The sequence below is a fragment of the Platalea leucorodia genome, assembly GCF_965183815.1.
Source record: "Platalea leucorodia genome assembly, contig: HAP1_HAP1_SCAFFOLD_177, whole genome shotgun sequence".
Taxonomy (NCBI): Eukaryota; Metazoa; Chordata; class Aves; order Pelecaniformes; family Threskiornithidae; genus Platalea; species Platalea leucorodia.
Genome location: NW_028121376.1, coordinates 32,245 through 45,229, shown reverse-complemented (window position 1 = coordinate 45,229; position 12,985 = coordinate 32,245). Strand labels below are relative to the sequence as shown.

Genomic DNA, 12,985 nt, shown 5'->3' with positions numbered 1-12,985 from the left:
GCCGGGCGGCGGGGAGGCGCCGAGCCGCTCCGGGGCCGGACGCCGAGCCGCGCCGCTCCGGGGCCGGGCGGCGGGGAGGCGCCGCGCCGAGCCGCGCCGCTCCGGGGCCGGGCGGCGGGGAGGCGCCGCGCCGAGCCGCGCCGCTCCGGGGCCGGGCGGCGGGGGGGGGGCCGCGCCGCTCCGGGGCCGGGCGCCGAGCCGCGCCGCTCCGGGGCCGGGCGGCGGGGAGGCGCCGAGCCGCGCCGCGCCGCTCCGGGGCCGGGCGGCGGGGAGGCGCTGCGCCGCGCCGCTCCGGGGCCGGGCGGCGGGGGTCGGCGGGTCGGCGCCGGTGGTGGGAGGCCGGCCGGAGCCGGTGGCGGGGGCTGCCCGGAGCCGTGCTGGGGGCTCGGCGGGGCTTCCACGTGCGGCGATGGCGTGGGGAACGGTGTCCCCGCAGGGTCAAAAGCAGGGAGGGCTGCGTCTCGCGGCATTTTGGAGCCCGGGGCTTTTGGTCGGCCACGTTGGTTCCCCGGGCCGTGCCGGCAGGTGTAGTTTCTATGGTCGTGGCCGCCGGGCAAACCGCTTCTCTTTTTGCCTCCTCCTTTCCAGTGTCACCTTCTGCGTCCCGTGCAGAAAATCCTGCGTGCTTGATTCCGCTCGCTGCTCAGGTAATGGCGCGTCTGGGGCTGCGGGAGCGGGGAGAAACACTTGCCGGTTCAAGGACGCCACGGGTGCGCCACATCAAAGCCAGAGGAAAGGCAAATCTGCTGCCCGTGCAGAAAAGCCGAGGACAAACTGCAGGTAAGAGAGCGCACCTCGTTCCTGCAGTGCTCCCTTGGGAGTTACGGATGTTTGCCTTCCAGGCAAAAGAACAGACTTTGCCTTAGGAGAAATGAAGAGCTGCCTGTTCCCTTCTTTAGGCTCCGGTGTTTCACTTCTGGTTGGTCGTGCTAATTGGATGGGCGAGCTGGAAATAGCCTTTTGTTTTGATACGCAGAAGTAAATTGTTAGTAATACGCGGTGTCAGTAGAGTTCATTTTTGAGCACCCAGGTGCCAGTGGAAACGTAAGGAATGAAGCTCGATGGGAACTGATACTTAAATTTAGTTTTCCGTGATTTTTCTTTGCCGTACGGGCGTGGATGGCACGGTGTCCTGTGGCTCGGTCCACGTTCTGTTCCGTGGAGCCTTCGGTCTAGGACTTTGAAGTAAGGAAGTTTGTCCTTCCAGAAAAGGGCTAGTCGCTCCTAGGATTGAGGTGTGGACTTGCAGAGTCTCTTAGGCACGTGCTCGGAATTGGAGGCGAATTTCACTTGATGTTGCTGCTGTTTGTCTTCACTTTCCTTCCTTCCCCCACGGCTCCATCAGGAGCGGGAGCTCTGAATCATCATTTTGTTTTCAGTCTCAAACACGTTTTTTTACCCAAGGAGGTGCTACGTTTAGAAGTTAATGAGTTTTGTCACAAACGCGTCGGTTGATGCGATTGCGTTGCGATTGTTAAAACCCGCAAAATAACACCAGTCTTACGGATCTGGCCTATTTCTTCCGAACACGGATTCGTCACGTGCAAATCGGGATACAGGTCGTCTGCGCTTCGTGCTGAGACAGGGATGAGCTCCCAAAGGCAAAAAATACAAGGTCGTGGGGGTTGGTTTTGTTTGTATTTGGGGGCGGAGGGGGGTGGATTTAAAAGAAAAAAAAGAGCGCAGTGTTGACTGGTGGCAGCCTGCAGGGCTCTTTTGCTGCCCGACCTCTCCTTTTCCTCTCTTGAACTCCTCTTTCGTGGCTGTAATTGTCGTTTGGAGAAGTTCAGAAGAGCGGTTCAGTGACTTGCCTGGGTCCGTGTGCCAGTAATACCGGGAAGGGAAGCGCTTGAACCGGTAGCAAATCAAGTTGGCTACAAGCAGAGGTTCTGAAGGAAGAACAACGATAACGGGAAGCAAATAGCAAGTTCCCAAAAAATGGGCGCGTGTCAAACGCATCCGAGTTTTACGGCCAAATGTTGTTTGGCAACATGTTCCAAACGGCTATTTTTTCCTTCCCTCGGTTGTAGTCTTTGCAAAACTTCACAAAACCAGGAAGCTTGGGACTCCTACCCAGCTTTATGCTACGGGTTTTTTTTTTTTCCTCTCTCAGCAGAGTGTCAGCTGCCGCCGTTTCACCGTGGTCGCCCTTTCTTCTGCCGTGAAAGTGCAAGACGGACGGAAAGGCTCCATAGCGGTCTGCGAGTACAAGGTATGTCCGCGATGCGTGTCCGCGTTTTTCCTAAGGCGCTTGTAGTACGGACTTCAAAGTTAACGTCAAGAATGTGCCGGCTCTCCTTCCTTCTGTAGTTTTTCTAGGAACTGTTTTAAGGCAGATACTAAAAGTCAAAGAAGGTCTGCGCTGGAGCGTGTTAACGCCTGTGCAAAGTCGGCTTCCCTCCGTTTATTTTGCCTTCCCGAAAGCGCAATCTTGTGTTTCTGTGCGCTTACTAGGAAAGGATATCGGGAAAACAATTTTATCCTAAAAGAGGAAAGACAATGTTTGTGAGAGTTCAGGCGTTCGGAAGAAACAGGCTTTGTTTTTGTCATAAAAGCTGTGTGCTTTTTCAGTCAATAAGTTTTTAAAATATCTTACAGTAGGTCTTGAAAAGCTTACTGCGATACTAGCGTCCGTACTAAAAGCGATCAAGGTCCAAGGAGAGACGTGGACAAAAGAGGAGGAATCGGCGTCGCTTTCCCGAGAAGCATTGCCAGCCTTGTAAGTAGCGACAGCGAGTCCTGACGTGGTTTCGGTGAGTTACTGCTTCGGCAGCATCCTTTTTTCTTAACCTACAGCGTGTGATTTCTTACTTCAGCTGGAAAGAGATTTTCCAGAATGGAAATCTTTCTCATTCAAAGAAGTTGTGTTTTATGAGCTCCCCATCAGAGTGGGGATCTTCAGAGATGATGCGCTTGGCAGTGGAAGTCAGCAGCAGCAAGACTTTCCACTCTCTTAAAAAAAAAAAAAAAAAAAAAAAGTCCGTTTGCTTCCAAAGACCCGAGCACAGCACGTCTTCCAGAAGTTGATGGCATCGCTGGTTCTCAGTTGCAACAGCCGAGATGTCATCAACACGCGTTCCTCTGCGTGCTTCGGCGCAGCCAAAAGCGTTAGCAAATCTGCCGGTCCTTTTTGGTAGCCTTACGCGTTGCAGCCCCGGGGATTGGATTCTGCCCCCAAAGTAAAACCGTATGGGGGATCTCTTCTGTCACGGATTTTTCTCTCCTAGATGTAACTTCAGGAAAAAAAAGTTAAAATTGGATCTACAAACTGCCTTGCGTTGTTTCAGCTGTAACTGCCAACTAGCTGTGGCGTACAATTGCTTAGGTGTGTTTAAGCAGTTAGGTATTTGTTCTGAACGTTGACCAGGAGAGGCAACTGAACGTTACGGGGTGTTTTCCCCCCCGCTCTTTTGACGGAGTGCTCTGAAGTACTTTCTTTCTGTCTGGCTTTCAAGGGTGCGTTTCCCTGGCAGTTCAGCAGCATCTCTCTTGGGCGGCGCGGCTGGCCAGATGTCGCTCCTAATGACGTAAGGCGCAAAAAACCCCTGGTCAAATGATAACTGCGTATCTTGGAGACAGATAATCTACTGGTATCGATTCACAGCTGTGCAAGTTAAATTAACGCCAAAGGAAAATCCAGTCCTTCTCCAGCAGAAGTATTTTTATTGGATGTTTATAAACACACGCACAGCTTTTTTAGTATGAAGCGAATTGCTGCGATTTGTCCTTTGCTTTTCCTTTTCCCCTCGAAAGCGTTACGCTTCGCTTCCAGCTTTGTCGACCGAGCCAGCAAGATGTGCAGCAGCAGCTGCGAGGGCCGTAGCTGTTGCGGCGGACCTGTAAGCGTAGATTCTGATTGCGGTACGCCCTCGTCCTGCGGCCTCGCAGGGTCGTCTCCCTGCAGCCGTGCCGTAAGGAAGGGGTGAGACGTTTTCCAACGCCGGCAAGAGCGTGTGCTTGTATGCGAAGAACATGTTCGGAATCGTACCGGTTAGTCTTAATGCTGATGGGAAGCGTTCAGGTCGCTCTAGCTTTTAAAGGATGTCTTGTATTTGGAGCTGACCTGCTTACCTCGAATCCTCCTTGAGCTCAGCTGCTCTCCTCTCCCTTGCTCTGACTGAATTCCTGTACTCGCTGCTGTGCTATTTTTTTCACATGCTGAAATATCGCTTGGGCTTTTTGTTTTTCAGGTGTCTTGTTGCAAGCGTCTCGTGGTGCTCGCTAGGTACCCCCCGGCCCAGGTTGGCCTGCCTGTCGTGAAGCGTCCCGAGGGTAAGGGGCCGGCCCCGTGCCTGGAGGCTCCCGGCTCTGTCTCCGGCGGGTGCCCCGCGGGTGCGGCAGCGAGGGCTGCGTGGTGGGGCGAGTCCCGGGCCAAGAGGGAGCGGGGAGGTTCGTTGCCCCGGGGAGCCCGTCCCAGTGCGGGAACGGAGGGGGAGCACGGCAGAGCAGAGCCTGAGCGAGAGGTGCGGCACCGTCCCCCGGCAGGCTCCCCCCGCGGCGTGGGGCAGCCGCCGGCTTGCGGGACGGGGGCCGGGGGGGGCTGCAGCCGTTTGGGGGGGCTGCCCCCATTTTATTTTTCTGGCGGAGCTCCCCTTTTCGGGGGGGCGCCTACATATGTAAATGGCATTATTAAAGTAGCTGTTTTCCTTGTTCTGTGCCTTTTTGGGGGGGGTGATTAAAAAGTGTGGAGGGGCCTGGGGGGTGATGATGTCATTTGGGGCCCCCCAACGTCACGGGGGGCGGGGGCGTGATGATGAAACAGAGGAGCAGGTGAGTGGGGGATGAAGGTGTCACGGGGAGGTTTCCCCCCAGAGAAGGGGGGTCACAGTCCCAAAATGCCTGAAAACTCGTGTGTGTGTGTGTGTGTGTGTGATTAACCATGTGAAGAACTGGAAATACGGGTGCGAGGCATTGCAGTAGAGAAAAATCTCTCGCCTTTATATATATATATTGAAAAATAATATTCGTTTTTATGTGTGTGTGTATATATATATGTAAAAGGATTTCAAAATACAAACCTGTACCTGCTATGTTATAGAAATTATTAAAAAATCTCAATGGAGATAGATAGGGTTTTAAAATAAAAAAGAACTTGTCTCTATGTTAAGAAATAAAGGAGTTTAAAATGCAAAAAGAGATGATGTAGGTGAAGGAATTTAAACCAGAAGTCAGTCTGGATAGGTAGAAGTACCTACGCTTACCCTGTGTCACCGAGTAAGCCTAAGTAGGTATCCCGTGTAATCGAAGTAAAGGTTCTATGGAAGTGTAAACAGATAACTAAGTCTAAAGAGGTAGGATTGTAAGTAGATACCGAAGTCTAAAGAGAGAAGTCGAAGATATCAAAGTGTCAAAATATGCAAGTCCAAGAGCAAAATATCCAATATCCAAGAGCAACACAGTTTGGGGCTCCCAGGAAAGCTGAATCCGCCTGGATTTGTGCAGCTGGAAAGCAAGCACAAACACACCACACCGCACACGCACACACTCACACCCCCCCCGCCCCCCCGCATTTTAACGCAGAAAACCAAAAATGACCCATTGTTATGATGTGGAAAAGCGCCGGAAAACCCCAGAACTGAATATTTTGGAAAAGCAGAAACCCCCAAGTTTTGTATGACGTAAAAGAAAAAACAAAAAACAACAACAACAACAAACAAAAAAACCCCAAACGAAAAACCGGCGCCAATTTGGGCCAAATCTGGGGTGAACCGCGGACAGTTTGAGGGGCATTGCTGGGGATTATCTGGCGTGGATTCCTTCTCCGGAGCGGAATATCCGTTGCGGGTTATCCCAGGTGAGTTATCTGCTGTGGATTATGCTGGGTGGACCCCCTGGTGTAGGTCATCCCCACCCGTGTCCCCCCGTGCACCTTTGTACCCACACATAGCCGCCGTCCGTCCGTGTCCGTCTCCTCCCCCCTGTCCTCCTCTGCGTGTCTCTCCGCCCTCCCGAGTGCTCTCCACCCGAACGTCCCCCCACACAAGGTTTTTCCCCCCGTGCGGGTTTGTTTTTTTTTTTTTTCCCTGGGCCGTGCCCCCCGCGTCCCCTGCCCTCCAGTCTCGCGCCCCCGCTCCCCTGCTCCACCCCTCCCCTAACCCCTTTGCTTCTGGACCCCCAGCTCCGCACGGGCCACGGGCAGCCTGGGGAGCTTCACCCCGAGCCGTTCCTTTCCCCCCTGGGCAGCAGCGGTTCTGCCGCTGCTACAGGCAGGCGCTTTCTGGACGGGCGAGGGGCTGGGACGACCGGAGGCTGCTGCATGCTCCAGTCTGACCGAGACCCTGTTCCCTGGGGACCTGGCACAGAGAAAGGCGAGGGACTTTCTGCACTGCCCCTGGCCGGAGCCGAGCGGGAGGGGCTGCCCCGAGCCGGGCAGGTTGGCGCTGCCCTGGGTCGTTGCCGGCGGTGGGGGTACCCGGAGCCGCGGGGGGTCTCGGCAGGGCTTCCGGGTACGTCGGCGGCAAGGGGAACGGTTTCCCCGCAGGCTCAGAAAGCATGGATTGCTGCACGGGGCTTCCGGTCGGCCATGTTCGTTCCCCGGGGCATGCCGGGAGGTGTAGTTTATATGGACGTGGCTGCCTGGAAGCCGCACTGCTCTCGGGCACTTTCGGTGCACCGTAGTCGTTGCTACCGCTGCGGCCCCTGCGGCACGAGGTGCAGTTTTGTTGCAGGTTTTCTGTGGTTTTCTGCGGGCTTCCAGCTATGGCTACTCCCCAAGAAGCGGCGCGCCTCCGGACTCTCAGTGCTGCCGCCCGGGATCTGCGCAGGCGCAGTGCAGCCCACATGATCCATGCTGCCAGCACCGGTAACGGCAGTGTGATACTGCGGTGCCTGTGGAGTCATGCCGCTGCGATTGTTGCTGCCTGCCGGTAAGGAAACGCCGCTTCCGCCCCACGGGCGCGCTGTCGGCAGGTGCTTGGCGCCCAAAACGCAGACGGCAGCGCTGCCGCCGCCCCTGGGCAAGCGCTGTGCACTGGGTGCTCGCTGCTGCCGCCGACGCCACCTTCTTCGCTGTTACCACAGCGTGGTGGCGTGCCGGGCGCGATTGGCGGTGGTGGGTGAGGGCCAGGAGCACCAGGGAGGCGAGCGAGCTCCTTTGAGTGTGCAGGGGTGTCTCCTGCCTGCTGGCTGCCCGGGGGTGGTGGGACAGGAAGCTTCAACCTGCCCGCTGCAGCAGGCTCTTGGTCTGCTGCAGGCGAGCTGGGCCAGGGCAGCCCCAGGGAGTTACCTAAAAGCTGATAGAAGGGAAGAGAGGAAGGAGGCGGATATCCCCTAGGCGCAGAGGCGGGGCGCCTCCCCGACTCGCCAGAGCTCCCCCTGAGCCTCTCCTGGCCCTGCTCACCCCGTGCAGCTGCCCCCTGCTCCAGCACCTCCCCTGAAGCCTGTCCCATAGCACGAGATTGCCCCCAAGCCCTGTTGTGAAGACCACAAGCTGGCTCTCAAGTGGGCTGGATTCTCTCTTAATGCGGGTGCCGTTACCAGCAGTGCGGGGAAGGAGCAGCGTCTCCAGAAGCCCCTGCAGAAGGAAGGGCTTCGGCCAGGGGCGACCTATGGTAATAACGGTCGCCGCTTCTTCTTTCCCTGTCCCAGAGGCCGCGCTGAGGACGCGGTTGTCCATTCCTCCCGTGGGGATGCTGCTGACAGCACCTGCCTCAGGCTTGCGTGGGTTGTCTCTGCCTGACCTCGCTCTCCTCGTGGTGTGGGGGCGAAAAGGGACAGGAGGAGCGCTTACTGGCTGCGGACAGGAGCTGCTGCGGCTGAAGCCGGAGAAGCTGGAGAAAGGTAAAGAAGAAGAAACGGAAGGCCATCTGGCTGACCGCTGCCTCCCGCTGCAGGCAAGAGAGAGCCTGCCTCTCCGGGTGGGAAGGGATCTCTCTGTGTAGCGCACCGCAGGCCAGACCACCAGTGTGCACCACAGGGCCTGTAGGCATAACCCAAAGCGTGGTACAGCCGCGTAGTGCACGAGCAAGCGAGGCTACGTGTCTAGGAAACCTTGTCTCGTAAGAGCTGTAAGACATCCACGTATTCTTTTAGGTGGACAGCCGAGTGACTGGAGTTACAGAAGAGGAAGGGAGGAGAGAAGGAGGAAGAAGCATCTGAACTGGCCAATTCTCCCAGCAGCACTGAGAGCGAGAGCTGTGGTGAGCCCCGGCCCCTCAGGGACCTGTCACCCCTTGTCTGTGCCCTGGTCCCTCCCTGCCCCTTCCCTGGCCCTCTCTCTTTTGCGTGCTGCTGTGATTTTTCTTTTTTTGTTCTTCCCTGTACCTGTTCTCTTTTCACTGTTCTTCTGTCCTGCTCCCTTTTCCTCTCTCCCTTCATCCATCTTGTTCTACCACCCCCTGCTTTTTTTTCTCTCTCTGCACCTTTGGCCTGCTCCTTCTCCTTCCTTTTGTTATCCTCTGTCTCTGTCCTGCAGCCCATTGTTGTTTTTCCCTTTTCCATCTTTTTGTCCTGATCTGAATCCATCTCTTTTTCTGTCCTGTTCCCTGATGTTCTTTTCCTCTTTGCACCTGTACATGCCGCTCTGTGTCCCTGCCTCCCTGTGTCTGTCCTCCCTCCCTTCTTCCCTTCCTCTCTCTATCCCCTTGTCTTGCTCACTGTTGCTAAGTGTTGCTACGAATTTTTTCTATTCTGTATCTCACTGTCCCTGTTCTCCTTCCTGTTCTTCTCTTACTGACCCTTTGTGCTGCTCCCTGTCCCTATTTTTTATTGCTTCCCCTCTCTGTTCCTGTTTGTTCTCGTGGTCCACCTCTCTGTTGTTCTTTCTGTTGCTCTCGTATGTTCTCCATCTCAGCATCCTGCTCCCTGTCCCTCTCTCTCTTGCAGTATCCCGCTTTCTGGCTCCCTGTCCCTCACCTGTTTTCTAGATCGCTCTGTCCTTCCTCCAGTCTTTCCTTGTCCCTCTGGCCTGCTACCCGTCACTGGTTCGTTCTTTCGTCGTCTCTCTGCCTTGCTGCTGTCACTCTCCTCCTCTCTCTGTCTCTAATGTTTCTTTCACCATCTCTTCCCTGCTCCCTGCTCCTTCTCTCTTTTCTCTCTGTCCTCCATCTTCCCTGTAACTCTTTGTCTGTATATCTCCATACCACTTGTTCTCCCATTGTTTCTCACTATAACCCCCCGGCCCAGCTCGCTGTCCCATTATTCCCCTCTGTTCTGCTCCCTTTTTTCTCATCCTGCAGCCCAGCGATGGTTTTTCTTTCTCCCTCTCTTTGTCCCGATCTCTCTCTTCAATCCCTCTGGCTTGTTCCCTGTCTTTTTGTCTCCCTCCCTCCCTCCCTTATTCCTCTCATTTGATTTCTCTCTTGATCTGTCTGTTTGGCTCCTTGCTCATCATTTTCTCTCTCTTTCCCTCTGTCCTGCTCCCTGACCCTGTTTTTCTTCTGCCATGTCCTTGCAGGCTCCTCATCCCCTTTTTTATTGACTTATCCATCTCCCTGTCCTTTTCCCTGTACCTTTCTTTCTCTGCTCCTCACTCCTCCCTCATTTTATTTTTCCTCTTTCTGTTCTTCTGTCCTGCTCCCTATTGCTGTATTTTCGTTTTCTGTATCTGCTGCTCCAGAAACAACTGCCAACTTGTCCTAGGGGAAGGATGAGGGTACAGGCAGCGAACCCCATAGCAGACTCACTCCTGGGACTTCTACGCATTAATGAATAAGCACTTGCTGTCTCCTTTGCACTCATGGCTGTGCTTGTACTCCTTTGTACTTGGTGAGTGGCTGTCAGAGAGTCCAAGGGAGCAGGTTACACGGTGGGTGTCAGGGGCCATGGCTGCAGCTGTGGGCTGGGGCTGGAGGAGCCCCAGGGGGGCCAGTGAGGCTGATGGTGATGGCCCCTCTGTGTAAAAGGGCTGCAGCCCCAGAGGATGGTGCTGCTGGGGCATGCCTGCTGGAGAATGCTGATGAGTTGCAAGGATGTTTCCAACCCACCGGTGCAACAGGCTGAAGTCAGTTGGAGTCAGGCCCCATCAGGGCAGGTCCCAGGGATTTTCTGAGAGCTGGTGGAGAGGATGCGGGAAGAGGGGCAGGAGATGGCTGCCCCCACCCCTCTGGGTGCCCACCCTCTGGAAAAGGCACTGGGTGCCTCCCCAACTCAGCAAAACTTCTCCAGCCCTGCTCGCCCCATGCAGCTGTCCCCAGCTCCAGCACCTCCCCTGAAGCCTGTCCTGTAGGCATGGTCTGCCCACAAACCCTGTCCTCATGGCAGCAAGCTGGCCCTTGAATATGCTTTATTCTCCTTAAATGCAGGTGCTATTAGCATCAGTTCAGGGAAAGAGCGACGTCTCCAGCAGCTCCTGCAGAAGAAGGGGTTCCTGCCTGAGGAAAGCTACAGTCATCCCTGTGGATAATGGTTGCTTGTTCTTTCCCTCTCCCAGAGGCAGCACTGAGGACTCGGTTGGCGGTTCCTCTCCAGGGATGCTGGTGATTGCATCTGGCTCAGGTTTGTGTGGGTTGCCTTTGGCTTCATTCTCCTAGCGGCATGGGCAAAAATGGACAGCTGGACGCTTCCTGGCTGTGGACAGGAGCTGCCGCAGCTGAAGCTGGAGAGGCCAGAAAAAGGTAAAGCAGCTGAAGAATAAAATAAAGAGGAGCCAGCCGGCAGCTGCCTCCAGCTGCAGACAGGAGACAGCCTGCCTCTCAGTGTGAGGAAGGATCCCTCTTAGTGTAGCCCTCAGCAGACCCAATTGCCAACGTGCACTGCAGGGTCCGTATGCGTAACTGGAAGCACAGTACAGCCAGGTAACACGTGCACGTGTGAGGCTACGTATCTGGGAAGCCTTGTATTGTAAGAGCTGTAAGACACCAGTCTGTTCTCGTAGGTGGATGACAGTCAAGCAACCGGAGCCATGGGGCCAGGGGAGAGAGAGAGAGAGAGACAAAGACACGTCCGAGCTGTCCAGTTTTCCAAGCGGCTTGGAGAGCGGGAGCTGCAGTGAGTCCTGGACCCTTGGGGCCGTGTCGTCCCTATTCTGCATCCTGGTCCTTCCCTGCCCCGCCTTCTCTTTCTCTCGCTGCTGTCATTTTTTTCCGCTTCCCTGCACCTCTCCCTCCCTCATTCTCCAAGTCCCCCTCTTTATCTGTTGTTCTACCCCTATGTTTTTTTCCTCTCTCTGTGCTTCTGTCCTGTTCCCTGTCCTTTTTTCATCCTCTGTCTCTGTCCTGCAGCCCATAACTATTTTTGTCTTTTTTCATCTATGTCTGTCTTCCTATCCCAACTTTGAAAATTTTTCCTCGCCTGCCCTTTAGCCCTTCACAGTTCCCACCCCTTACCTCTCTATCTTCATGTCCCTATTTTTTAATTCCTTTATCCCTGCTCTGTATTCTAAATAGACTTTTTCTTTCTTCAATTCTCTTGTTCCAGGTCCCTGTCCCTGTCTTTTAACTTCTTCCCTCTCTGTCCCACAGCTGCTTTTTGTCTTTATTGTTCTCTCTCTGTCTGGCTCCATGTCCCTATTCTTTAATTCCCCTTCAGCTTCAGTCTTTCCCCTTCAGCTCATCAAGGTTTTTTGGCATTTCTCAGTTTATCTCTGTCCACCTCACTGTCCCCTTTTTAAAATCCTCCCTCTCTGCCCTGTGGCCCATCGCTATTCTTTGTTTTTCTCCATCTCTCTCAGGCTGATTCCTTGTCGCTTCCTCCTCTCTGGCCTGTAGCCCATCGCTATTTCCGCGCCCCCCCCCCCCGTGGTTCCATTTCCCTATTTTTCAGTCCCCTTTCTCTGTCCTGTAGGCGATTGCTGTTGGATTGGGTTTACGTGGCAAGGTTTTGTTAGCTGGGGCAGGGCAGGGGCTGCAGGGGTGGGTTCTGTGAGAAGACACCAGGAGTTGCCCCTATGTCAGGCACAGCCACTTCCAGCTCCGAGATGGATCTGCAGCCGGTCCAAGCTGAGTCCATCGGCAATGCTGGTTGTGCCTCTGGGATGGACATTTAAGAAGGGGTAAAAAATGCTGCGCAGATGCTGTGACAGGGAAAACGTGAGTGTGAAACAGCCCTGCAGACACTAAGGTCGGTGACGAAGGAGGGGAAGGAGGTGCTCCAGGCAATGGAGCAGAGATTCCCCTGCAGGCTGTGGTGAAGGCCATGGTGAGGCAGGTCGTCCTCCTGGAGCCCGTGGAGGTCCGCGGTGGAGCAGACATGCACTTGCAGCCCATGGAGGACCCCACGCCGCAACAGGTGGATGTGCCTGAAGGAAGCTGTGACCCCATGGAGAGCTTGCGCTGGAGCAGGCTCCTGGCAGCACCTGTGGCCCCATGGAGAGGAGCCCACACTGGAGCAGAAGAAGAGCATGAGGAGGAAGGAGCGGCAGAGATGATGTGTGATGAACTGAGTGCGACCCCTGCTCCCTGTCCCCCTGCATTGCTTGGGGATGGGATGTAGGGAAGTCAGGAGTCATGGAGATGAGCCCAGGAAAAAAGAGCAAGGCGGTTTTTAGATTTGTTCTTATCTGTTGATAAGAACAAATAAGATAAGAACAAATAAAACAAAACAGAATAAGATAACAACAAATCTTGTCCTACTCTTGATTTTGATTGACAATAAATGGAATTAATTTCCCCAAGCTGAGTCTGTTTTGCCTGTTACAGTAATTGGTGAGTGACCTCTCTGTCCTGTTCTTGACCTCCAAGTTTTTTTTGTTGTATTTTGTCCCCCTGTCTTGTTGAGGAGGGGGAGCGATAGAGCGGCTTGGTGAGTACCCGGTGGCCAGCCGAGGTCAACGCACCACAGTTGCCTTCTATCAGGCTCCCTGTCCCCATCTTTTAATTCTTGCCTATGTTTCTTGTACCCCATCGCTTTTGAAACTTTCTTTCTACTTCTCCATCCTTATTTTTTAAATTCTTGCATAGGTTTCTCAAACCCAGTTGCTTTTTAAATTTTCTTGCTACCTTTCCCTCTCTCTGTCTCCCTGACCTAATTTTAATTTCTTGCCAGTGTTTCTTGTACCCCATCGCTTTTCAAATTTTCTTCCTACTTCTCCCTCTCTGCAGCTCCGTGT

The 12,985-nt window shown here is 54.5% G+C and overlaps 1 protein-coding gene across 2 annotated transcripts; it reads left to right on the top strand.

The window, feature by feature from the left end:
- Nucleotides 1-6,480: 6,480 nt before the first annotated feature.
- LOC309603707 (uncharacterized protein) lies at nucleotides 6,481-10,840 on the top strand. 2 transcript variants are annotated; one of them, XR_014230802.1, is made up of 5 exons: nucleotides 6,481-6,866; nucleotides 7,588-7,779; nucleotides 8,032-8,138; nucleotides 10,370-10,733; nucleotides 10,814-10,840. XR_014230802.1 is itself a non-coding variant. In XM_082338640.1 (4 exons), the coding sequence occupies exons 1-4, from the start codon at nucleotides 6,839-6,841 to the stop codon at nucleotides 10,379-10,381; spliced, it is 339 nt and encodes a 112-aa protein (XP_082194766.1). In that variant the 5' UTR covers nucleotides 6,481-6,838; the 3' UTR covers nucleotides 10,382-10,795. The 2 variants fall into 2 exon arrangements, 1 of the variants encoding a protein (XP_082194766.1); XM_082338640.1 differs by lacking the exon at nucleotides 10,814-10,840 and having other exon boundaries at nucleotides 10,370-10,795.
- Nucleotides 10,841-12,985: the final 2,145 nt, after the last annotated feature.